Source organism: Suncus etruscus, chromosome 18, assembly GCF_024139225.1.
Source record: "Suncus etruscus isolate mSunEtr1 chromosome 18, mSunEtr1.pri.cur, whole genome shotgun sequence".
In the NCBI taxonomy this organism is placed as follows: Eukaryota; Metazoa; Chordata; class Mammalia; order Eulipotyphla; family Soricidae; genus Suncus; species Suncus etruscus.
The window spans coordinates 27,192,564-27,215,665 of record NC_064865.1 but is presented as its reverse complement, the minus strand read 5'-3'; the positions used below and the strand labels follow the sequence as shown (position 1 = coordinate 27,215,665).

At 53.5% G+C, this 23,102-nt stretch overlaps 2 protein-coding genes across 2 annotated transcripts in view; one reads left to right on the top strand and one right to left on the bottom strand.

Moving 5' to 3' along the window:
• The window catches only part of CPNE5 (copine 5), a 105,270-nt gene extending 86,111 nt beyond the window's left edge, over window positions 1-19,159 (top strand). The window contains exons 13-21 of the mRNA XM_049765346.1: window positions 5,858-5,911; window positions 9,672-9,733; window positions 12,341-12,387; window positions 15,240-15,421; window positions 16,078-16,205; window positions 16,373-16,475; window positions 17,406-17,463; window positions 17,777-17,850; window positions 18,415-19,159. Of these exons, the coding sequence (XP_049621303.1) occupies window positions 5,858-5,911; window positions 9,672-9,733; window positions 12,341-12,387; window positions 15,240-15,421; window positions 16,078-16,205; window positions 16,373-16,475; window positions 17,406-17,463; window positions 17,777-17,850; window positions 18,415-18,630 (924 nt within the window). The 3' untranslated portion in view covers window positions 18,631-19,159. The remainder of the gene's footprint in view (window positions 1-5,857; window positions 5,912-9,671; window positions 9,734-12,340; window positions 12,388-15,239; window positions 15,422-16,077; window positions 16,206-16,372; window positions 16,476-17,405; window positions 17,464-17,776; window positions 17,851-18,414) is intronic.
• A 2,752-nt stretch (window positions 19,160-21,911) lies between these two features.
• On the bottom strand, window positions 21,912-23,102 carry LOC125995751 (allatostatin-A receptor-like). Its single transcript, XM_049764751.1, has 3 exons — window positions 22,254-23,102; window positions 22,052-22,207; window positions 21,912-21,947 (listed from the first exon to the last, which is right to left on the bottom strand). Exons 1-3 carry the CDS (start codon window positions 23,100-23,102, stop codon window positions 21,912-21,914), a joined length of 1,041 nt encoding a protein of 346 aa, XP_049620708.1.

The window sequence follows — 23,102 nt, the reverse complement described above, 5'->3', positions numbered from 1 at the left end:
GGAGCTCCCTGGCCCCAAAGCCCCAAAACAAAGAAAACGACCAGCTAATCTGAAACCCAGAGGTCCTGATGTCCTGTATTCTGTGTGTCCTGCCTTCAGTCCCCACATTCCAGGGCCTGATGACTGACTACTGTAGTTGTTTCTTCTTCACAGGGAAGGAATGAGAGAACCTGGATGGTGACATGTTGGTCCTTTGTGTTTTAGGCCACATCCAGCTGTGTTCAGGGCTTATTCTTTTTTTTTTTTTTTTTTTTTTAGGGTTTAATTTTGGGTGCGCTTGGGGTTCACTCCTGGTGGTGCCCAGGGGCCATACACAGACCTGGGGTCAGCCACCTCTGTGGCAAGAGCCTTGTCCTGTATAGCCTGTAACCCTGACACCTTAGCCCTGAGATAACAGCGTTTGCTCTCTAAGAGTGACAACTGACTCCTCATGAAAGTCCTCATGGCTTGTTCATCCTGCCCCTTAGTGTGGCTTTCCCTGCTCGCTCCCTTCCAAACTCCAGGGTTGGCATAGCTATGGCTGTGTCCTTCTTTTTTTTTTTTTGGTTTTTGGTTTTTGGTTTTTTGGGTCACACTTGGTAGCGCTCAGGAGTTACTCCTGGCTCCATGCTCAGAAATCACTCCTGGCAGACTCAGGGGACCATATGGGATGCCGGGATTCAAACCACTGACCTTCTGCATGAAAGGTAAATGCCTTACCTCCATGCTGTCTCTCTGGTCCTGGCTGTGTCCTTTGTACTGTTTGACTTTCCACAGTCCTCCAACAACCCAACTCCTTATAGCCCTTCAACTGGGGACAGGGACTTTCCATGTCCAGTCACGCCCTCACACTGCTGCTCTGGTGGCGGGCAGCCCAGCTGGCAGCCCTGCCTGGTGGCTCCACATTATCCTGGGCTCCCAAGTTCCATCAATGGGAGTTATTGTAAATTGGAGGGGCATTTAAAAGGGCTTTGATCCTCACAGGAAATAGCTTTGATTTCTCCATCTACAAAGGGAAGAGCTTACTTTGTCTCCTGCCCTTCCACTCCCCCAGCAGGCTCAGTCTTTGTCTGGACATAGTTAAGGAGATTTGAAGGTGAGGGAAGCAGTTAGATCTCTCAGAATGTAGTTCCTGAGGGTGTTTGATGGGCTCCAGGGAGGCCTGAGCTCAGGCTCAAAGCAGACACAGCGGGAGCACCTGTTTCTCAGATTAATTCCTTGCAGCCTTGCCATTGGCAGAAAGGCCAAATACAGTAGTATTACACACACCAAAAGGCCACTGGGCAGAATAGGAAGGGCATGAATTTGTAGCCCCTGTGCTATGGAGGTCTCCCTGAGAGGCTGGCTCGGATGTCACCAACTGTTCTTGTCTGGAGTCTCCACATAACAATGGCTGTTGGGCAGGTTCACTACTGGCTGCTGGTTACTTCTCCGGCCCAGTGCAGTTTGAACACCTCTTGCAGCCTGCCCGCTTCCTGGATGCCAACTCTGTCTCCTGTGCCATCATCATGGGCCATGGTACCTAGTGGAGGTGGGTCTCGCTGCATCTCTCTTATCTTTGCTCTAATTCCCAACTCTGACTATTTTTTTTTTTTTTTTGGTGGTGGGGCCACAGCTGGTGACTGTCAGGGGTTACTCCTGGCTATGTGCTTAGAAGTCACTCCTGGCAGGCTCGGGGGACTATAAGGGATGCTGGGGATTGAACACATGTTTATCCTGAGTTACCCGCTTGCAAGGCAAATGTCCTCCCACTGTGCTATCACTCTGACCCCTATTTTTTATTTTTTGGTATTGGGGCTACACACAGCAATACTCAGAGGTTAATCCACTGCTCAACCAGTGGATGCAGGGGACTGAACCTGGGTAGGCTGCGTGTAAGGCATATCTCTGGCCCCCCACCTGACTCATACCACATTTCTTTCCTTTAATTCTGTGTACCTCCACTGTGGGCATTTCCCCTGGGCAGGGGAGCTTTGCAACAGCCTCCAAACAGCCTTTTTTGTTTGTTTGTTTGTTTGTTTGATTGGTTTTTTGGTTTTTTTTGGGTCACACCCGGCAGCACTCAGGGGTTCCTCCTGGCTCTACACTCAGAAATCACTCCTGTCAGGCTTGAGGGACTATATGGGATGCTGGGATTTGAACCACCATCCTTCTGCATGCTAGGCAAATGCCCTACTTTCATGCTATCTCTCTGGCCCCAAACAGCCTTCTTTTCTATTTCTTTTGTTTAATTTTTGTTTTGGGCTACATCGGGCATTGCTGAGGATTTTCTCCTGGCTTTGCCCTCAGGGATCATATCTGATGGAGTTTAAGAAACCATATAGTGCCAGGGAGCAAACTGGCATTGGCCATGTACAAGCCAAAGGCCTTACCCCTGTATTATTGCTCTGGCCACCTACCTCTTTTGGGGAGGTAGGTGCTAGGAATCACATATGTAAGTTATATTCTACTGGTGAGCCCCTTTCTACCCTCAGCCACTAGTTGCCCCTCCAAAATGGTCCTACAATCACCTCAGTTCCCTGTCGTAGCCTCAGCCTGGCCCACCCAGGAAAGAAAGGGGAGACTTGGAACAACACCTTCATGCTAGCGGATTCCACAGATCTTTACTGAGTGAAGGCCATGCTCATCACACCTCACACCCTGCCCGCTGCCTGCTTACCCATCCAGGATCTTTGAACTCCATGTTGGACTGTAGCTTCATATGCACGTGTCCTCCCTGACTCCCTCATACTTCTTCACCTGGTTGGGCCTGCTGGGTCTTACAGACACTCTCGGAGTTCCTCTTCCAGGGAGCCTTCTTGGCTTCTCGATGAGCCTCTTCTACTGCCAAATTTGTTGTTCAGCTTTTCTCTCTCCCCACCGTGGGGAGTATTACCTGTTCATCACACTTTCCACCTTGCAAAGACCATACAGTCATCAAAAAGTGGTAACATAGTCTTTATCCCTAGAAGCATCATAGCCTCTGGCCCCTTGGGCCACCTCTGCTAAATACCCGAACCCAGGAATTGGGAAGTTCCTCAGATGGCTCCTAGAGGGTGCCAGGCCACCTTTGTGAAGTTTGCAGGCATCGCTGTAGTCCCCAAACTACGGCCCTCGGGCCACATATTGTATTTGTTCCCATTTTGTTTCTTCACTTCTTTTTTTTTTTTTTTTTGGTTTTTGGGCCACACCCTGTAACGCTCAGGGGTTACTCCTGGCTATGTGCTCAGAAGTTGCTCCTGGCTTGGGGGACCATATGGGACACCGGGGGATCGAACCGCTGTCCATCCAAGGCTAGCACAGGCAAGGCAGGCACCTTACCTTTAGCGCCACCGCCTGGCCCCGTTTCTTCACTTCTAAATAAGATATATGCAGTGTGCATAGAAATTTGTTCGTAATTTTTGTTTTTACTATAATCTGGCCCTCCAACAGTCTGAAGGACAGTAACTGGCCCCCTGTTTAAAAAGTTTGAGGTTGGGCCCGGAGAGATAGCACAGCGGCGTTTGCCTTGCAAGCAGCCGATCCAGGACCAAAGGTGGTTGGTTCGAATCCCGGTGTCCCATATGGTCACCCGTGCCTGCCAGGAGCTATTTCTGAGCAGACAGCCAGGAGTAATCCCTGAGCACTGCCGGGTGTGGCCCAAAAACCAAAAAAAAAAAAAAAAAGTTTGAGGTTGAAACACCGCCGGGTGTGGCCCAAAAACCAAAAAAAAAAAAAAAAAGAAAGAAAAAAAAAAGAAGTTGGGTTCCTGAAACCTCAGGATAACAGGGAGCTTCTTCTGAGCCCATTTCCCAGGAAGATCTGAGAACAAAGCTGCTTTAATGTTAAACGGTCAGTCATAATTAAGAGTGGAAACGGCTCATTTAAAGAAAACATAGAAGATTACAAAGAACTGTTGCTTGTGTTCAGCTCTTTGAGCCACACCCAGACCCCCACCCCACCCCACCCCATCCATGTTTGTTCTCAGCTGAGAGGGCTACTTGGGAGTCCAAGTTTGAGATGGGCTCACTGCTCAAAGTTTCACAGCTTCATCTCAGCAGCTGATGACAGCGTCGGTGCACGTTCGTCACCATGGGCCAGCCTAGGAGGCTTAACTGTGGTTCTGGTTTCTTTTCTTCCCAGTTCCTCACAACATCTCCTGAGACCCTCAGCCTACACCGCCAACCTCACAATGAACTTCTATCTGTAATAAAAGTTTCGTTCTGCTCCTCTCAACCCATCCCACTCAGCCACACCCAGAGACCAGGACCCATATTTCTAGGAGGGCACACCTAGTTCACTCCTGGCAAAGCTCAGAGTACCTCACGGTGCCAGGGATTGAGCTCGGTGCCCTTTTTTTTTGGGGGGGGGAACAATCATTTGACGCTCAGGGGTTACTCCTGGGTCTGCGCTCAGAAATCGCTCCTGAGTATTGCTAGGTCATCCCTGAACACAGAGTCAAGAATAGCTCCTGAGTACCTGGTATGACCAGAAAACAAACAAAAATCTCTTTGTTTAGCTAAAGAGCAAGCCAGTTAGCCTGTTGGGCAGATACGGGAAGGATAAAAGGATTCACCAAAAGTCACAGTGAAAGAGCACATGTAACAGTCCCAGCTTTGATGAATGGGACAGCAGAGAAAAGCTGCTTATAGCCTTCCTTCCTCACTCCTTCCTTTTTTCCTTCCTTCTTCCTTCCATCATTCTTTACTTCCTTTCTTTCTCCCATCACTCTTTACTTCCTTCTATCCATCCTTTCTTTCTTCAATTTATCCTTTCCTCCTTCCTTCCATTCTTCCTTTCTTCCTCCCTTCCTCTTTCTCTCTCTTTTTTTTTAATTTTTGAGTCATACCCAGAGGTGCTCAGGTTTTATTCCTGTGTTCAGTGAAGGAGATCATATGTGATGTGGGAATAAAACCCAGGTTGGCTGCATGCAAGGCAAGCTCCTTACCTTCTGTACCCAACTTTTTAAATACTATATTATTTTTTTGTCATACCTGGGATTTCTGAGGTGAGGGTGATTACTCCTGGCAGTACTCGGGGGACCAGGTAGTGTTGGGGATTGAAATGAGGTTTCCTGCATGCAAGGCATGTGCTCCAGCCCTTTGAGTCATCTTTCCAGCCCTTCTATCAACTTCTACTGCACATCATGTGTTTCATGGCTTTTTTTATTTTTTATTAGCCAGCAGGAAGGTTTTGTGGACCAAGGATGAGAATGTAAACCTCAATTTAGATTAGATGTCCCATATAGGAAACAAAAGTGACTCTGATGGGCATAGCTGTGAGATGCAGTTCCCCAGGGTAGGCCACTCTCACTCTGCCAGACCATCATGGCCTCCTATCCAGGTGCTCAGCTGCTGGGTCAGCAGATGTGTTTGTCACCAGCCCACCTCGTCCTCCACTGTCTGCTGCCAGGTCCCATTTGGAAGGGAAGGGAGAGCACAGGTGGGGGGGTCAGCCTCGACCTTCCCCAGGGAGGAGCATGGAGGACAGGAGTGGGATAAAGGTGAGGGAAAGTGTTTTGGGGACGTGGAGTCCTGAGCCAACAGAGGAGCAGGCACCGACAGGGCCCTGGATGACACCCTTACTCCCTAGCACCCCTCCTCTCAGACACCCGACTCCCAGCAGCTACCCTCCTCTGTACCCCTCCTCCCTGGTAGTGCAGCCCTGGAGGGTGTGTCTGTAGGCGTGGTGGGAAGGAAGGTTAAATAAATATTATTCCTGGTGTGTTTGGTTGTGGGACACTGAGTCTAACTGGGGAGCCCAGTTTCGTAACCCTGAATGCCACTTTCCCACAGAAGCGCTCCTCCACGAAGTGGCTCATTTCCGAAGACCGTCCTCGATCACTGTGCAGGGGCCCCGACTCACCTACTTGGGTACTTTTACCTACCAACTATTGTTTTGTTTTGCTTTCTATCTGTAGGTGGTAAATCCCAAAAAGAAAATGAAGAAAAAGAAATATGTGAATTCTGGCACAGTGAGTCGGCACCTCTGGGGCTGAAGTGGTGAAATCATGCCCAGCCCGAATGGGGCGCCTTCTACCCCGCCTGAGTGGGGTGTCCCCACCCCCAGCCCATGTGCCACCTCCCAACCCAGCCCGTGGGGCACCTCCCTGGGCTCTGCAGAACGTGGGAACCAACGGGGTTGGGGGTGGGGTGGAGCGATGGCGCCTCAGCCCAGGGGCAGGGTGGAGGTGGCACAGGCTGGCTTCAGGTCCTGTGTTGCAGCGTGAGCTGTCTCAAGTGACTTCCTTCTTGGGTGGGACATTCAAACCTGCTGTGCCCCGACTAGAAATTCCCTATTTGGGTATTTTTCACTGGTCACTGCTCAACAGACCTGCTCATCCCCTTGTCATGAAAAGGGAAGCAAGGTGCCGGTGGGGAAGTGACTCAGGTAAGGTCACTCAGTAATTGGTGATGTGAGAAATGGAAGACAGTGCAAGGTGAAGCTCAGCCAGTGGATGCGTCACTGGGATTGAGGGTACTTTTATGGGTGGGAGGACTCCATACTTAGTGGGCTCAGGGGCCAGCAGGGGATGTTTCCAGCATGGTGCTAGGTATCCAAAGTGCTCAGTGGGCACACATGGTACTGGATGGAGCCCAAGGCCCTGCATGCAACGAGGTGTGTACATTCACAACAGAGCACTCCCCAGCCTGCTCACCCTGGGGTGACTCATCTGAGGCCCCATCTACAGGGCACATGGCCCTGCAGCACAGACACTGAGGGCTTTTGCTTGCTGGCCCTGTCCTAGCAGGAGGGACACATTCTTGTAGGTATCATGTGATCAGATTTTATTGGGACAGACCAAATACATATTTAGGCAGACATACCCCTGGGGGAGCGGGTGCTGTGGATAAAGCACCTTTAAGAAGTAAAGGGCTGGGGCTGGCATGGTGGCACTAGAGATAAGGTGTCTGCCTTGCCAGCGCTAGTCCCAGTGTCCCATATGGTCCCCCAAGCCAGGAGCGACTTCTGAGCGCATAGCCAGGAGTAACCTCTGAGCACTACCAGGTGTGGCCCAAAAACCAAAAATAAAATAAAGAAGTAAAGGACTTTGGGCCAGAGATATAGCACAGTGGTAGGGTTTTTGCCTTGAGCACAGCTAATCCAGGACAGATGGTGGTTCAAATCCCGGCATCCCATATGTTCCCCTGTGCCTGCCAGGAGTGACTTCTGAGCGCAGAGCCAGGAGTAACCCCTGAGTGCCACTGGGTGTGCCCCTCCAAAATAAGTTATCTCAGACAACACTAAAACCAAAACACACACAATAAAAAGAAGAAGTAGTAAAGGGCCTAGAGAAGCCATACACCAGCAGGTAGGGCTGTTAGGGCACTTACTTGCCTTGTACAGAACCCAGGTTCCATCTTCGGCATCCCATATAGCATTTGAGCACCACCAGGAGTGATCCTTGAGTGGAGAGCCAGGAGTAAGCTCTGTGTTTGGTGCTTACCAACACTGTTTGGATGTGGCCCCAAGCCAAAGCAAAAAAAAAAAGATTGAAATCCACTGAACTTGTCCAGCATTCTTACATCAGGATTGCAGGAAATGAGGCCCAGGTGGGGATGGGGCTCATCTTGGAGACATAGTGAGACAGATAGGAATAAGAAAGGATGAGGCCCAGTTCTCAGTTTTCTTTGCTCAGCACATTCTATGGTCATAAAGAGTTCATGAAGATCCAGAGAGTTTGTAGAATCCAGGTGCCCAGGCCAGCTCTGGGGCTTCCGTTTGAGGAGGCCCAGGTGAGGCCCAGGACTGTTTGGTGCTGCCTCTCTTTACCTATGCCTGATCTCTAGGATCTTGTCAAAATGCTGAGGAAAGCCTTAGTAGCCAACACCAAGGTGCCGTTGAGATTTGGGTCCTTGGAGTTGCAAGCGTGCGGGGAAATCCTCTGCTGCAACTTAGGTTCAAGTGAGTAGTAGAAAAGGATGTGGGGCCAGAGGAACACCAAAACTGGTAGCAGGGCACCTTGATTCAAGCTCCAAGGTGTGTGTGTGTGTGTGTGTGTGTGTGTGTGTGTGTGTGTGTGTGTGTGTGTGAATCAGACCCATGGTCTTATAAATGCAATGCAAACTGCTGTGTTACATCACAGATTCACCGTGTGTGTGTGTGTGTGTGTGTGTGTGTGTGTGTGTGTGTATGTGTGTGTGTGTGTGTGTGTGTGTGTGTGTGTGTGAATCAGACCCACGGTCTCATAAATGCAATGCAAAGTGCTGTGTTACATCACAGATTCACCAAAATGTTTAAAAAGCTCGGGCCTGGAGAGATAGCACAGTGGCGTTTGCCTTGCAAGCAGCCGATCCAGGACCAAAGGTGATTGGTTCGAATCCCGGTGTCCCACATGGTCCCCCGTGCCTGCCAGGAGCTATTTCTGAGCAGACAGCCAGGAGTAACCCCTGAGCACCGCTGGGTGTGACCCAAAAACCAAAAACCAAAAAAAAAAAAAAAAAGCTCACCAGAGTGGGGCCAGGGCATATGGGTCTCAGTGGCATATGCTTTCATGAACAGGCTTGGCTTGTCAGTGCTGCAGAGTCCCCAGCCACCACCAGGTTTGCTGCCTCCCTCCCCCCCCCCCCCCCAAAAAAAACACTAAACCTCTTTGAGAGTCTGATGATCCTCACTCAGGATTGGGGATTCTGTGTCCAAGTCCATTTCTCATGAGAAGAGGCTTTGTCCATGCTGGCGCCTCCCTTATAACTACAGTGTGCGTGTGTGTGTGTGTGTGTGTGTGTGTGTGTGTGCATGTGAACATGTTTGTGTGTATGTAAGTGTAAGTGCACATATGAATGTATGCATGTGTATCATGAGTGTGTGAGTATGTGGGTATAGCACAATTGAGTGTATTTTGTGTGTGAATGTGAGTGTGTGTGTGTGTGTGTGTGTGTGTGTACATGCCTTGGGCGGTCTCCATGACCCTCCCACTCTCTGGGCTCACAGCTTATCAAGTTTGTCAAGCAGAGACCTGTCATGGCTGGCCCTGTGCAGTGAGTGTAGCTGCACCATTAGGGGCTCCCCAAGTCTTGCTGTGGGGTTCTTTGACAGGTGAGAGAGCTCCTGTCGTGCTTTTAGATGTCTCTGTGACCTGAGAGTTACTTCATTGAGTAGCCAGTCAAGAGACCTCTGCTCAGATAGAGAGCTCCTGGGGTTAGTCAGGGACAGGACAAGCTGCTCCTGAGGGTCTGGACCCTGAGAGGGCGGGGCCAGGGATGCCACAGGGAGGAGGCAGCATGGGTTGGAGGTAGGCACAAACCAGGGCAGGTGAGTCTCAGGGCCGAGAGGCTTTCAGCCTGGCATTGGCCTTTGAGAAGGACAGGGCAGGATCTCTCAGGGGATTCCAAGGCTCATGTCTCTGTGCTCCAATGAGACAAGGCCCTGTGGGGAGCAGCTGGCACTGAGGCCCAGAGTACAGAGTCGCCCACATGGTTCCCATCACATCCTCGGCTGGCACTGCCCTTGGACACCTGCCAATACCCCTCTGGGTATCAATGGCCTTGGCTGTAAAACAGGGAGAATAGTGCTTAAGGAGATAGCATGGGGGTTAAGGGCTTTGCCTTGCATATGACTGACCAGGGCTCAATTCCCAGCACCCAGGATGGTTCCCTGAACATCAGTAGGAATGACCCCAGAATGCAGAACTAGGAATGACCCCAGAGCACAGAAGAGTAAAATGAGAATTCAGGGGCTGCATGGTTGAGCTCTCCTCACCAGTACCCTGCAGTGACTGGCCTCCTCTCATCCAGGTCACGCTGTTATCCTTCGCCGTGGAGTCCGAGTGCACATTCCTGGACTACATAAAAGGAGGGTGAGAAAGACTGCAGTTCTGGTGGTGGGCGGGAAATGGGCCCACACTTGGATTTGATCAGCGGGTCCACCCCCATTCTCTTTGGGGCCCTAGTTCAAGTCTGTGATACGGGCTCTGAGAGACCTGCCAGGAATCTCAGTTTAGACTGAGCCAAGTCTAACAGGACCTGCGAAGGCTGGCGGGGTCCTGAGCCACGGAGGCTGATCTGGGTCATAGCAGGTGGCCCTGCAGAGATGGGCCATGGGACAAAGAGGTATTCCCATACATCTCTCTCATGGGAGTCATGAGAGAACCACAGTTTCAGGGAGGGGGTGACTGCCCTGGCTAGGAGTCAGGAGACCAGGGCTCATCAGGGCTCTGTTTGCAGAGGGGCTTGGCCTCTGTGGATGGTCATAGACAGCTGAGTCCTGTGAACAGGCTACTTTTCACACTGGGCATCACCCTCCTTCTCTGATACTAAGAGTTGCAGTGAGGTGACTTTCAATGGCCCCTTCTAAGAAGAGTATGTGAACCTGCCCTGTGTCCTTAGGGCATGGGTGACCTGAAATATGAGCTGGGGGTGCTCTCAGGGCTGGGGAGGTGATCTAAAAAACTTGAAGGAGCAGAAAGAAGAGAACGGTCAATGTGTGGCACTCATCAGGCAGGGCTGCCAGCAGGCAGCAGCCCACAACTCCTGGGAAAGGTGCCGTCCAGGTGAGGTCCTGCCCTGCAATCTTCTCAGCAGCACAGGTGCAGGCAGGTGAGTGACTGCACCTGTTTGGAAAGGAGACAGGCAGGCACACTGCCCAAGGCCAGGGTGGCCCAGTTCTCTAGGGCAGAGGGGAAGGCTGGGCCCGGGGAGGCCACACTCGCTTTCCCTCCCCTGAAACTGCCTTCTCTGCCTTCAGCACAGTCTCTCTTCCCTCTGGTCACTTGGCAGGTCCCTCCCTAAGCAGCTCCAGGCCCTGCCCTTGCTCTGGGCCCACCCCCAGTTAAACCAGTCCTTCCCCAACACCCCTGTTGGTTTCCAGCATTCTGGCCTCTCCTCTGCACTGTGCCCTCTGCTCAGCCTCCCACCAGGTTTCTTTTCTGCCGTAGAGGCAATGAATGGATCAGGGTTGATTTGAGGTCATTAGGGTCCTTAAAAGGCTTCAATGTCCTGCTCTTGCACCAAGCTGTCATCAAGAGTATGGCAACCCTATGTAGGGGCCAGCTCAGCCCCCACACCTCTTGGAATCCTCTAGAGAACCAGAGTGAGAAAGATGGCTCAGAGTGCCAGCGCCTGGCATGTTCTGGCAGGCAGGGGAGTCAGGCGTTGGTCTTGAGAGCAGGAGAGGGTGTGGGAGTGGGAGCTGGGTGCTCAGCCTGTCTTTTACCCTACTAAGCCTCAAGCAGGTGAAGTGAGCCCGAAGGGAGCTATTCTCCCACTCATCTACCTGCCTTCCTTTGGAACCCTAAGCCAGGACAGCAGTCACAGCAGTGGGCCAGAGAGATATATAGAGGTTTAACCTTAACACTTGCCTTGCATCCTGTTGATCCCAGTTCTAAACTCTGACACTATATATGTCCTCTGAACACTGCCAGGAGACACTCCTGAGTACAGAGCCCCAAAATAACCCCTGAATATCACTGAGTATCGCCCCAACACAAAACAAAGCAGACCTGACTTGCCTCTCCTTTCACTCTGTATTTGTAAGAGTCAACAGTGTCCTAACCCCCCTCCCCAAAGTATTGGTTGAGCCACACACAGCTATGGGCTGATTTGTGGAATTCATTTTACTCCAAAAGCTCTGAAGAATTTGGTCTCAGAGTTTTCACAGTTATAGTTTAGGGGTCTGAGACTCTGCACAGATTAGTGTGCGCCTTGTTGCTGCTCTTCTGGTCCTAGAGGTGCCTCCCAACAGCATCCTCATTCTGCAGCCCTGGGCCACTGAGCTTCCCTATTTCCTAAAGGCAGTGGGATATACATTTATTTATTTATTTATTTATTTATTTATTTATTTATTTATTTATTTATTTTTGGTTTTGGGGCCACACAAGCAGCGCTCAGGGGTTATTCCTGGCTCTGAGCTCAGAAATCGTTCCTGGCAGGCTCGAGGGATTATATGGGATGCCGGGAATCAAACCCAGGCACATTCCAGGCCGACCACCTGCAAGGCAAATGTCCTACTGCTGTGCTATCACTCTGCCCCTAGGTGACGTCTTTCTGACGAGACTATGCAGTAGGTAGTAGTTTGTTCTTTTCTCAGGAGATATTCAGCCTCTCTTAATCTCTCTGTTTTGGGTCAAACAAGATTTGATCCTGAATCTGACTCTAGATCTGAACCAGAAGTCCAGTGAGACACTCCTCCCCTGGTCACAAGTTCAGGGCAGGAGGAAGGAAGCCATATGACAGGCCACAGACAAGTCAGTCTGGCCCTGGAGCAACTTACACACCAGATTTGGGCATCAGGCCATCCTTTGGGGAAGGTATTTCTGGATCATGAGCCCAGTTTTCCAGAGTTGGAAAAACTCACCCAAGGCCACAAGAAGCTGGGGCGGGTGGGGTCCAGGTTACTATCTCTTCCCTGCATTCCACTGGTGTGTGTGGGCCAGGATAATGCCTCTGCCCATATTTCTCTCTCCTAGGACCCAGATCAACTTTACAGTGGCCATTGACTTCACAGCCTCCAATGGTGAGTGTGGGATAGAAGGGACAGGTGCTAAGCACCAGGGCCTCATCCCCCCAGGACAAGGCCCACAGCCATGGCCACACTCGGGGTGGCAGCCATATCCTCCAGACCCAACCTTAGTCACTGACATCTCTGGGGTAGGCCTTCCTACCCAGGGTCATGGCCTGGCCCTGTGGGACCCATTTCCTGTGCAATGCTGCTCTGTACCCCTCATGCTCTGTGAGGCAAAGAAGTCCAGTCAACCCTGAACTTGGGGTGCTCAGGGAGGGCGGTGAAGCAGCCAGAGAACCAGGCTCCCTGTCCCCTGATCTTCTCCCATGTGGGTCTGGAACCCCACCTCAGGAGCAAGGAGAGTACCAACTGGGCAATGATAGAAACAGTGGCTCACGGCCGGAGAGATAGCACAGCAGTAGAGTATTTGCCTTGTACACAGTCGACCCAGGTGGGAAGGTGGTTCGATTCCCAGCATGTCAGATTCAGGATCCCCTGAGCCTACCAGGAGTAACCCTTGGGTGCAGAGCCAGGAGTAACCCCTGGGCACCACCTGGTGTGACCCAAAAAAAGAAAAAAGAAAGAAACGGGTGTCTCATCAGTGTGCCCTGTGCTTGTGATTGGGCCAATCTGAAAAGACCCAGGTCTTGTGCTGCTCACTAGCGGTGTTCCAGAACCTTGATGGAGCTGCATAGCCTTGCATCTTGGGGGTGGGGGGAGGACCTGAGAGGGGCAGCAGCCTGAGCCGTGACAGCAATGAAGAAAGTTAGAAAGGTGCCTACTTGCCTGCTAAAATCTCTCTCTGGGTCACAGATGGGAGTGAGGTGAGAGGTTTAGAACTTAAGCACAATTTATGCAGGGTGGAGGACCTGAAGGGGCATTGATGGTCTGCGCTGTGCTGCCTTTTGTGAACAAACACACAAGTGAAATAGGACAATATTAGTGACAAGAGCTCTGGACAAGGGGCCAGCACAATAGTCTAGCAGGTAGAGCCTGCCTTGCATACAGCCTACCTGGGATTGATCCCTAGCATCTCATATAGTCCCTAGTGTTGTCTGAGATAGCTTGTTTTTTTTTTTTTTTGGTTTTGGGGTGACACCTGGGAGCGCTCAGGGGTTACTACTGGCTCCATGCTCAGAAATTGGCCTTGGCAGGCATGGGGGACCATATGGGATGCCGGATTCAAACCACCGTCCTTCTGTATTCATACAGAAGTTTGCCTTCAGGCCAAACTCCTTACCTCCATGCTATCTCTCCGACCCCAAAACTTTTTTATTTTTATTTTTTTGTTTTTTGGGTCACTCCTGGCAGCATTCAAGGGTTACTCCTGGTTCCACGCTCAGAAATCACTCCTGGCAGGCTCAGGGGGCCATATGGGATGCCAGGATTTGAACCACCGACCTTCTAAATGCCTTACCTCCATGCTATCTCTCTGGCCCCTCCAAACCAAAATTTTAAAAAAGCTATCTCAGGAGGCTGGAGAGATAGCATGAAGGCAGGGCGTTTGCCTTTCATGCAGAAGGATGGTGGTTCAAATCCTGGTATCCCATATGGTCCCCAAAAAGAAAAAAAATTGGTTTGGGGGCCACACCTGGTGGCTCTGCACTCAGAAATTTCTTCTGGCAAGCTCAGGGGACCATATGGGATTCTGGGGATCAAACCCGGGTCCATCCCAGGTTGGCCACTTGCAAGGCAAGTGCCATGGAGTTATTGCTCCAGCCCCTGTCTGAGATAATTTCTAACTGTAGAGTCAGGAGAAAATTCTGAGCCCAGCTGGGTGTGGCCTATCCTCCCACCCCCATAGAGCTCTGGGTGAAAAATCAAGCCAAGAGATGGGCTTAGAGTCCGAGAGAGGCTGGAAGTTTCCATAGGGGCTCGGAGAAGTAGGACCACAGAAGTAGAGAACTAAACAGGTGATGGTGCAGACCCTGTGCAAACCTGGGCATGGGTCCTCACAAGGAAACAACCATCACTCAGAGGGAATGCCAGAGCTGGAACACCAGGAACCTGGAAGGTGGGAAGCCTTGTAAAGCTTTTGGGTTTAATCCTAAGGAGAAGAGGGCCGTAGATCTTTGTGAGCAAATAAGAGGCACCAACAGCCTCCGAGGCCTGGCGGGCTCATGGGCTGGTGTGCAGAGAGGCAGACACAGACTTAGCAGTGAGCAGGCCCTGCACACCCACAAGAAGAGGCTGGTGAATGGTGCAGGAGTGGGGAAACATGGGTAGCATCGTGCTTAGTGAATTTTGAAGTGGCCAAGATTCACTCAAGGATTGAATGTGGAGCAAGGAGAGGGTGAGGGCATATGTGCACAGGGATGCCCTAGGTTTTCTACCCAACATTGCAGGACCCAAGCATTGAGCAGGAGGGAGGAGAGGTGAAGAGAGGCAGAGAAGAAAGAGAGATAGCATGGCGGTGTTTGCCTTTGCAAGCCGATCCAGGACCAAAGGTGGTTGGTTGGAATCCCCGTGTCCCATATGGTCCCCCGTGCCTGCCAGGAGCTATTTCTGAGCAGACAGCCAGGAGTAACCGCTGAGCACCGCCGGGTGTGGCCCAAAAACCAAAAAGAAAGAAAGAAAGAAAGAAAAGAAAGAAGGAAGGAAGGAAGGAAGGAAGGAAGGAAGGAAGGAAGGAAGGAAGGAAGGAAGGAAGGAAGGAAGGAAGGAAGGAAGGAAGGAAGGAAGGAAGGAAGGAAGGAAGGAAGGAAGGAAGGAAGGAAGGAAGAAGAAAGAAAGAAAGAAAGAAAGAAAGAAAGAAAGAAAGAAAGAAAGAAAGAAAGAAAGAAAGAAAGAAAGAAGCCGAGACTGGGGGCACCCTGCCCTCTGCCCTCCCCTCATGCTCTCACATGGCATGTCCTGTGTCCCAGGGAACCCATCGCAGTCCACGTCACTGCACTACATGAGCCCCTACCAGCTGAATGCCTACGCGCTGGCGCTGACGGCCGTCGGGGAGATCATCCAGCACTACGACAGCGACAAGATGTTCCCTGCCCTGGGCTTTGGCGCCAAGCTGCCCCCGGATGGCCGGGTGTCCCACGAGTTCCCACTGGTAGGGTGTCCCGGGAGGCAGGCAATGCTGAGGATTGGCCCTGGGATGGGGGTTTCTGGGCAGCCTTTAAGTGGGACAGAAAGATGCCTGCCTGCTCGATTCCCCCTGCATTGGGGGCATGTCGGCAACCAGCCCCACCCAGTTCACGGTCACCTCTCCCATTCTGCAGTCACACAGGTGAGGTGCAGCGGAGTCGGGGCTGAACTTCATGTTTCCAGGGTTCAGGAAGGAGTATAAGGGGGTGCGAGTTTGGTTTCGGCCGCTCGGTGACACCTTGATGATTCCCCATCAGAGCTGAATTGGAAAAGTCAAAGGAGATGATGCTTCCAGTCCACTCCTTTCCTTCCTGTGTCCCCCTAGATGCTCCTCTTGTGCTGCACCCCCTCCCTGACCTGCTCAAACCCTGTCCTCATTCCAGGGTGTGGGGTTCTTTGTGGGATGCCCCTAACAGGCATGGGTGGGGGAGCAGGCCCACAGCCCCTCAGCACCTGTTGCCTTCATGCTGAGTCTCGGAGCTCCGTTTCTTGCCCCCTACTCCCACAGACACATGTCGTTAGCAGCCCTGACCTGCAGGCGATGCCCTGGTCCCTCTCCTGCCCTGGTCCCACCTGGCACTCCCACTTGGTCCAGCCGCTGTCTGTCCTGTGTTCCCCCAGAACGGTAATCAGGAGAACCCGTCATGCTGTGGCATCGATGGCATCCTGGAGGCCTATCACCACAGCCTGCGCACTGTGCAGCTCTACGGCCCCACCAACTTCGCCCCAGTGGTCACCCACGTGGCCAGGTGAGGCCCCTGCTGCTCACAAGAGGGGGTCCTCCGGCAGGTCCCTCACCCATTCACATCTCAGGAAGCCCAGGTCCTGTGGAAACCCACACCAAGTGTCCAGGGCCCTGGGGCGGGGGAAGAGAGGGGTTGGCAGGGTCCCCACTCACCCACACGTTGCACCCCAGGAGCGCAGCCACAGTGCAGGATGGCTCCCAGTACTCTGTGCTTCTCATCATCACCGACGGCGTCATCTCGGACATGGCACAGACCAAGGAGGCCATCGTCAACGTAAGCAGGGCGGGGCACAGGCAGGGGAAGGGGGCTGAGGAGAAGGGGTGGGCCTGGGCGTGGCTTCTCCTGCCCCCCTCTTCAGGACCTCCATCCCCCCTTCTGGGTCTGGAGCCTGGCAGGGGTGCGAGTGGCTCTGGGTTGAGGAGTGCTGCTGGGGAGTCCCTCACCCACCTCTCAGCCCCACGAGCCCATTTCCATGCTGTTGAGAAGAGGAGAGGAGGCGGGGTGTGGGGCTACAGAAGCAGAAACATGGCGTTGCCTACAGATGGGGAGGGCCAAAGATCCTTCCAGACCCACAAAAATGGTTTCACCTGGAGCTGGAGCAATAGTGTAGCGGTAGGGCCCTTGCTCTGTATGTGGCCAACCTGGGTTTGATCCTTGGCATCCTGTATGGTCGGTCCTCAGAACACTTTCAGTGATGACTCCTAAATGCAGAGCCATGAGTAATCCATGAGCATCACCAGGTGTGACGCCCCCAAAATATAAGTGTTCCCACCTGATATAGACCCAGTGGAGAGGAACTGGTGGCCACTTCTGCCTCTGCCTCCCTCCTCTCTCTTTTGTCCTCTCTCCTGATCAATCCCCACCCTGGGTTTCTTTGGTTGGCATCCAGGCTCTGCCTGTTTGCACTCCTCTCTCTCTCTCTCTCTCTCTCTCTCTCTCTCTCTCTCTCTCTCTCTCTCTCTCTCTCTCTCTCTCTCTCTCTCTCTCTCCCTCTCTCTCTCTCTCTCTCTCTCTCTCCCTCTCTCTCTCTCTCTCTCTCCTCTCTCTCTCTCCTATCTCTCTTCTTTTCTCTCCCCCCCTTTGCTTCACTGTCCTCCTGCCTTTCTCCTCATGAGCCCCCCTTTCTGTTCTACCTGTGATTTTCCCCATCGTGTAACTGGCCCCTTGGTCAGAAACCCCCCCAACTTCCATGCTGTCTCCCAGGCTGCCAAACTCCCCATGTCCATCATCATCGTCGGTGTGGGCCAGGCCGAGTTTGATGGTGAGTGTCCAGGCACCTGGATGTTGAGGGGCCCTGCGGCTCACTCTTCTGTGGGACTCCCGGGTGCATGCATGTGACGATCTGGGGCAGCACGAGGGTGGGAAAACGCTTGTGCTTGCACAGAGAGGGGCATCCTGGGTGTGCACCCTGATGCCGTGGGGAGGCTTCTGTCTCTCTGTGTGAGGGTGCAGAGCGTGGGCTGGGACCAGAGACTCACCTGGCTGGGCTCGTTTCGGGATCCCTCACCTAGGGATACAGCCAGAGCCCAGCAGAGGCTTGGAGGCTACTACCCACCCCCTCCTTGCCCCCACAGCCATGGTGGAGCTGGATGGTGACGATGTGCGGGTGTCCTCCCGGGGGAAGCTAGCTGAGCGGGACATTGTCCAGGTGAAGCCCCACCCTGCCCGCCCTTCTAACCCCACTGGCCTCATGCCTGCTTTTGGGGACTCCTTCTGGGAAGGATGCAGTGGGAGCCTCAAAGTGGCCCAGCCATCATAGTCCCCCCAAAAGAAGTGGTGCCATCATAGTCCATCCTGGGGTCACATTCCCTGTGGGCCACACCCCTGGCCCATTGTCAGAGGGTAACTATCTTACAAGCACTGAGAGAGGCTACAATTCGGGGTTCTTGAATCAGCACCCTGATAACTCCGGATGGGCTGGGGAAACCCCTGGACTGAGTGAAATGTCCCCAGCAGGCCCTGTCCACACAGACCTGAGGCTGCCTCGGTGGGCTCGTTCCTGTGAGTCTCCTGTAGACCACACCAGGTCCTGAGTGCCTAATGGGTTCCAGGGTCTAGGAGAGCCTCTAGTGGCTGAGCACCACTGGCTGCGCCCCCCTCCCAATAGCAGCAGAGACTGGGGTCAGCTAGAGACTGGGGGGGTGGGGGGGATGTCGCTGCAGTGCAGCGGGGATCTCACCTGACCGTGCCTCCCCCACTCCACCCCTGCCAGTTCGTGCCCTTCAGGGACTACGTGGACCGCACAGGGAACCATGTGCTGAGCATGGCACGCCTGGCCCGCGACGTGCTGGCCGAGATTCCTGACCAGCTGGTGTCCTACATGAAGGCACAGGGCATCCGCCCAAGGCCCCCGCCCGCTGCCCCGGCCTCACCGCTGCAGTCTCCGGCCCGCACGCCCCCTGCCTCACCGCAGCATGCGAGCGTCTGAGCAGACAGCACGGGCCTGCAGGGAGGCCAGTAGCAGGGTCCTAGAACTACCTTGCCCATTACAATCCGCAGGCCTGGGCCTTTGGGATCCCTGCAGGCCAGCAAGGGGTGGGGCCTCGGAGACCTCCCAATTTCCGAGGCCTGCCCCCACATTCTAAGCAGGTTATTGGGGGATACAGGGGGGAGGCGGAGTTCTGAGCATCTCTTCTCATCCTGACCCCTGCTCCAGCCCAGCCCTGAAGTTGCTACCCATCAGGACAATTGGAGTCCCCTTTGACCCACCTGGGGGCATCCCGTGGGCTTACCTGACGCCCTGCTGTCTGCACTGGGCCTCCCTCCCCACCCTTTCTCTTTCCCACCCTTTTGTGGTGTCTCCTCTGCTACCCAGTGTCTGTTCTGTACTGTTCCCAATGGACTCCATCAGGCTAGTGCTGTGATGGCTCCCAAGGATGCTTGCAGGGGAGGTGGAGATGCTGGGAGGTGTGATGGGTAGGGAAGGCAGACACTAGGCCTGAGGCCATCCAGGCATCTCCCCTGGTTTTAGGGTCCCCTGGTGCCCACCAGAGCTAGCCTAGTCCCACTTCATCCCTGGGAGACAGGTTTCTGGGTCCAGACCTTGTCTCAAGTCCATCCTGCTGTGGGAACCAATGTGGAGCCCTTTGGCCTCAGAATCTTAATTTTCACAGCCCAAGGCAAGCGGCTTTTTCTTTGCCTCTGGTGTCCTGAGGCTCCCCATGTCACTCCTTAGCAGAACAGCCCTTGCCCAGGCTGCCTTGGCTCTGGGATTGCCTTGTTCTAGCCCATCACCCCAAGTCTACCCTAGTCATTCAGCCTCGGGCTCTGGCTTTGGGTCTCAAGCCCCTGTTCCTGCTGTGGGAAGGTCCACTGCAGCCCCACCTTTGCCCCCTAGGGAAACAGGTCAAGCATGCTAGTCCCTCCCTCCTGCCGCATGGGGCTCCTCAGCCCGCTGAACCTGGGTGCCTGAGTGGAGACCAGGTCCCACCATATCCACTGCCTGGCCCTTCCTCTGTGTCGTGCATGATGGTGGTGGTGTTTCGACAGTCTGGTCCTGTGCCCGTCTGAGACAGTCTTTGTGTGGAAGTTGCCTTAAACAAGTAAATTTGGTTCTTTTACTAAATAAGGTCCCTGTTTTCCTTTCCCTTCTGAAGACTCGCACAGATGTGACTGTATGACAGAGCCCAAGTCCTCCTCTCTCTCCCCTTTGTTCTTTCATTTGGGAATTTACCAAGCAAGGACTTTGTGTCAGAACCTGTGCTTGTCAACAAGCAAAGCACATACACTGTTTCCACAGGGAACAGATGACAAACACACAAAACCAGGGAACCACTTGTGAACAGACCGTGGGCAGTATCACTGCTGATGGTGAGAGGTGCAGAGGAAAACAGGAGGACAGGAGATGAGGGTACCAAGTGTTATTTTCAAGGAGATGGCCAGGGGAGGCTTAAGTTAGCCCTGAGGAGAGGAGAAAGTGGTCTCTGGTCTCTCAGGGAAGAGTGCCCAAGCAGACGGAACAGCAAGTGCAAAGGCCCTGAGGTGGGGAGTGTTTAGTGTGTTTGAAGAACACCAGTGAGGCCCATGGGGATAGAAGTTGCATGCAGGAGGGGAGAAAGCAGAAGCTGGGATCATGGAGGGGAAAATACCAGAATATGGGTTGGAGAGATGATTCTCAGGACTGTGAAAGTGGTCTCCTGAGCACCACGAAGTGACTCCTGGGAGTAGTCCCCAAGAACTGCTAGGTGTAGCCCAAAAAGTTAAAGCAGACTCAAAATCCAACAATCCAGAATGTAGAAAGCCTTGAGGCCCAGGGAGGTGAGAGAGGTAACAAGCCCAGACACTTCCCCGGGACTGTGGACACTCAGGCTTGCCGCAGGCATTTTCTGAGCGTCTGTGTGGGGACCTGATCAAGTTTGAAGACTCTGTGACTCACACACATGGCTGTATGTCTGGGAAGGGTGGCAACACCAAGGGAAGCCTACAGTTCAGGGGTACCAGTGCCTAGCCTACAGGAGGGGCTGGGTTTGCAGGCATCCTATGAGGCCCCTGGCACATTCCTGCCATCTTGAATGTCACAAGTCCATGATGAGACCCTCAGGCCACTCTGCTCCCTTCCAGAAGCAGAGAGTAGCTACAGGAGTGGTACCAATGTGTGGCATGCCCGGGACTTTCTGGGCTGGAGGGACCCCATGAACACTGTCCCCTTCACAAAGAAATCTTTGTGGCTTCTGGGGCTCTGGATCTCAGGGAAGGGGGCTTCTCCCTTCTCTGGGCAAGTTTGTCCCCAACCCCCAGGCAGCATTTTCCAGTCTGCGCAGCATGAGAAAGCTGGTGCTAATTATACCACAGTCAGGGCTTGTTTACCTCTGATGATTTCATAGTAAATCGGAGCTGACTCATGGCCCACCCTGTCACTGGGTGCCCCTCTGACGCATGCTGATGCGCTCTGAGCGGAAACAAAGCTGCGCCATTGTTTAGTAGGGAAATCCCATGACCCGTGGGACCTCACCTTGGATACTTGTGGAAGCATCAGGAGGAAATGCTCACCTGGAGGGTCAGTTTAAGGCCCAGGGCCAGGAGTCTTCATATGTGTGCACTGGGCCATCTGCCCCCTGCTGGGAGGGTGTCAACTTGGAGCTCTTAGCGAAAGTGTCATGGGGACCTTTGAGGGCTGAGGCTCTGGTATGTGTGCGTGTGTGTGAGTGTGCATTGTATAGGTGTGTATATGTGAGCCTATATATGTGGACATGTGTGTGTGTGTGTGTGTCCCCGAGGCATTTTGGGATAGATGGTTTCCCTGGTTCCTGTGCTCAAGAGACCAGAGGGAAGGCATAGAAGCTGGAACCTGGGGCTTCCAGGAGGAGGGAGAGGTGCCTGGCGTTGGTTTTGGAGAGGGACGGAGCAGGAAGAAGGGTGGACATGAAGAACGCAGCCCATAGCTCCCAGGGCCTTTATTGAATCTCTTGTGAACTGAGGGGTGTGTCAGGAGAGGCCGTTCTAAAGCTTTCTCAGGCTGTGAGCTGCCCTCAGGGGCCAGCTGGTTCCCCTCTCCACCTTCACTCACTCCCCGCCTTTAGGATGAAGCCCCCCAGCCCGTCAGCTTCCACATTCTTTCTCTAGTCGCTTCCTCTGCCTTGGGAGCTTCCTCTTGTTCATTCACCCCAGCTGTGCTAAATGAACTCAAATTTACTGCTCTGAAAACTAACTAGTAAAGGGTCAACAAGTACAGTCAAAGTTTAGGTGATGGGAAGCTCAGCTTGTGAATGTTTAGAAGCCTTCCCCCTCTGGGCCTGAGTCTTCCCACTAGTAGAATGAGGATGGTAAACTCAAATATTTCCAAGGGTTTCTCCCTTTCTCTCCAACCACAACGCCCCACATTAGACTGTCACCTTAGACCCCTGCCATACCACAAAGACCTCCAGGGTCTTGTCCCGGCCAAGTGGGATATGCTCTGTCAGGGGCCATGTCCCTACCAGGCGGGACACCCTCTGTCCCCACAGCAGCTCCTCCCCTGCCTCTGAGAGGTCTGCCAGCCCATGGTGAGCTGAGGAGGGCCCTGAGGCCTGCCTGGAAGGGGCGGGAGAGGCAGAAGCAGAGGATAGGGCTGACGGCACAGTTGGAATAGGCCAAGATTGTGCAGAGGCTGGAAGCCACAAAACTCCCCAGGGTGTCGGGCAGGCCCCCCTCAGCCGACAGATAGCCCAGCACGGAGCAGGGGCCCCACATCAGCACGAAGACCACCAGCACAATGAGGATGAGCCCTGTGTTCTCGCGATGCTCCCGTATGCTCTCCCCTGTGGGCCCACAAGGATGAGTCCTCAGCAGCCAGCCCACATGGCTGAAAGAGCAGCCCAGCCCCAGCATGCAAGGCAGGAAGGCCAGGGCCCCCAGCAGGGTGAAGTAGCAGGAGGTCTGTGCGGGATTCAGGAGCAGGAGACAGGCCTGGGTTCCCGGCCCTGACCTCACCACTCTCTGGAACAGCCAGTTGGGCAGTGACGCAGTGAGGCCCAGGACCCACATGGCCCCACAGAGTAGTAGGCGAGCAGCGGCGCTGGCCGGGAGGGCTATGTGTGGATGGGCCACTGCAGCGTGGCGCAGCAGGGCTGTGGCCACCATGCTGTAGAAGGTGCAGAACCTGGTGGCATTGTTGGCAGCCTGGCTGATGGTGCAGATGGCTGGGCCCAGCCACCAATCGGGCCGCAGGAAGCTAAGCATCAGCACTGGCACCACGAAGGCCAGGAAGAGCAGATCGGATAGCGTAATGTTCACCATGAGGCTGTTAGTCAAGGCGAGGAGTGGGCGGGGGCTGCCCGGGCCCCGGCCCACCACCAGCAGCATGAAACCGTTGGCCACAAACCCCACCAGCAGGATGAGGCCACAGAAGCCAGCAAAGATGAGTCGAAGGACAGGCTCAGCCCCTGCGGGGGTCGTGGTGTTGGTCTCTGGCCTGAGTCCCAT

Excerpts from the sequence above, each read along its gene's own strand:
- LOC125995751 (XM_049764751.1), bottom strand. The coding sequence starts at position 23,102 with ATGGGACTCAGGCCAGAGACCAACACCACGACCCCCGCAGGGGCTGAG. Across the intron at positions 22,208-22,253 it reads TGGCCTATTCCAACTGTGCC|GCCTCAGGGCCCTCCTCAGC; the intron begins GTCAGCCCTATC and ends CCTTCCAGGCAG. Across the intron at positions 21,948-22,051 it reads AGACCCTGGAGGTCTTTGTG|TGGGAAGACTCAGGCCCAGA; the intron begins GTATGGCAGGGG and ends TCATTCTACTAG.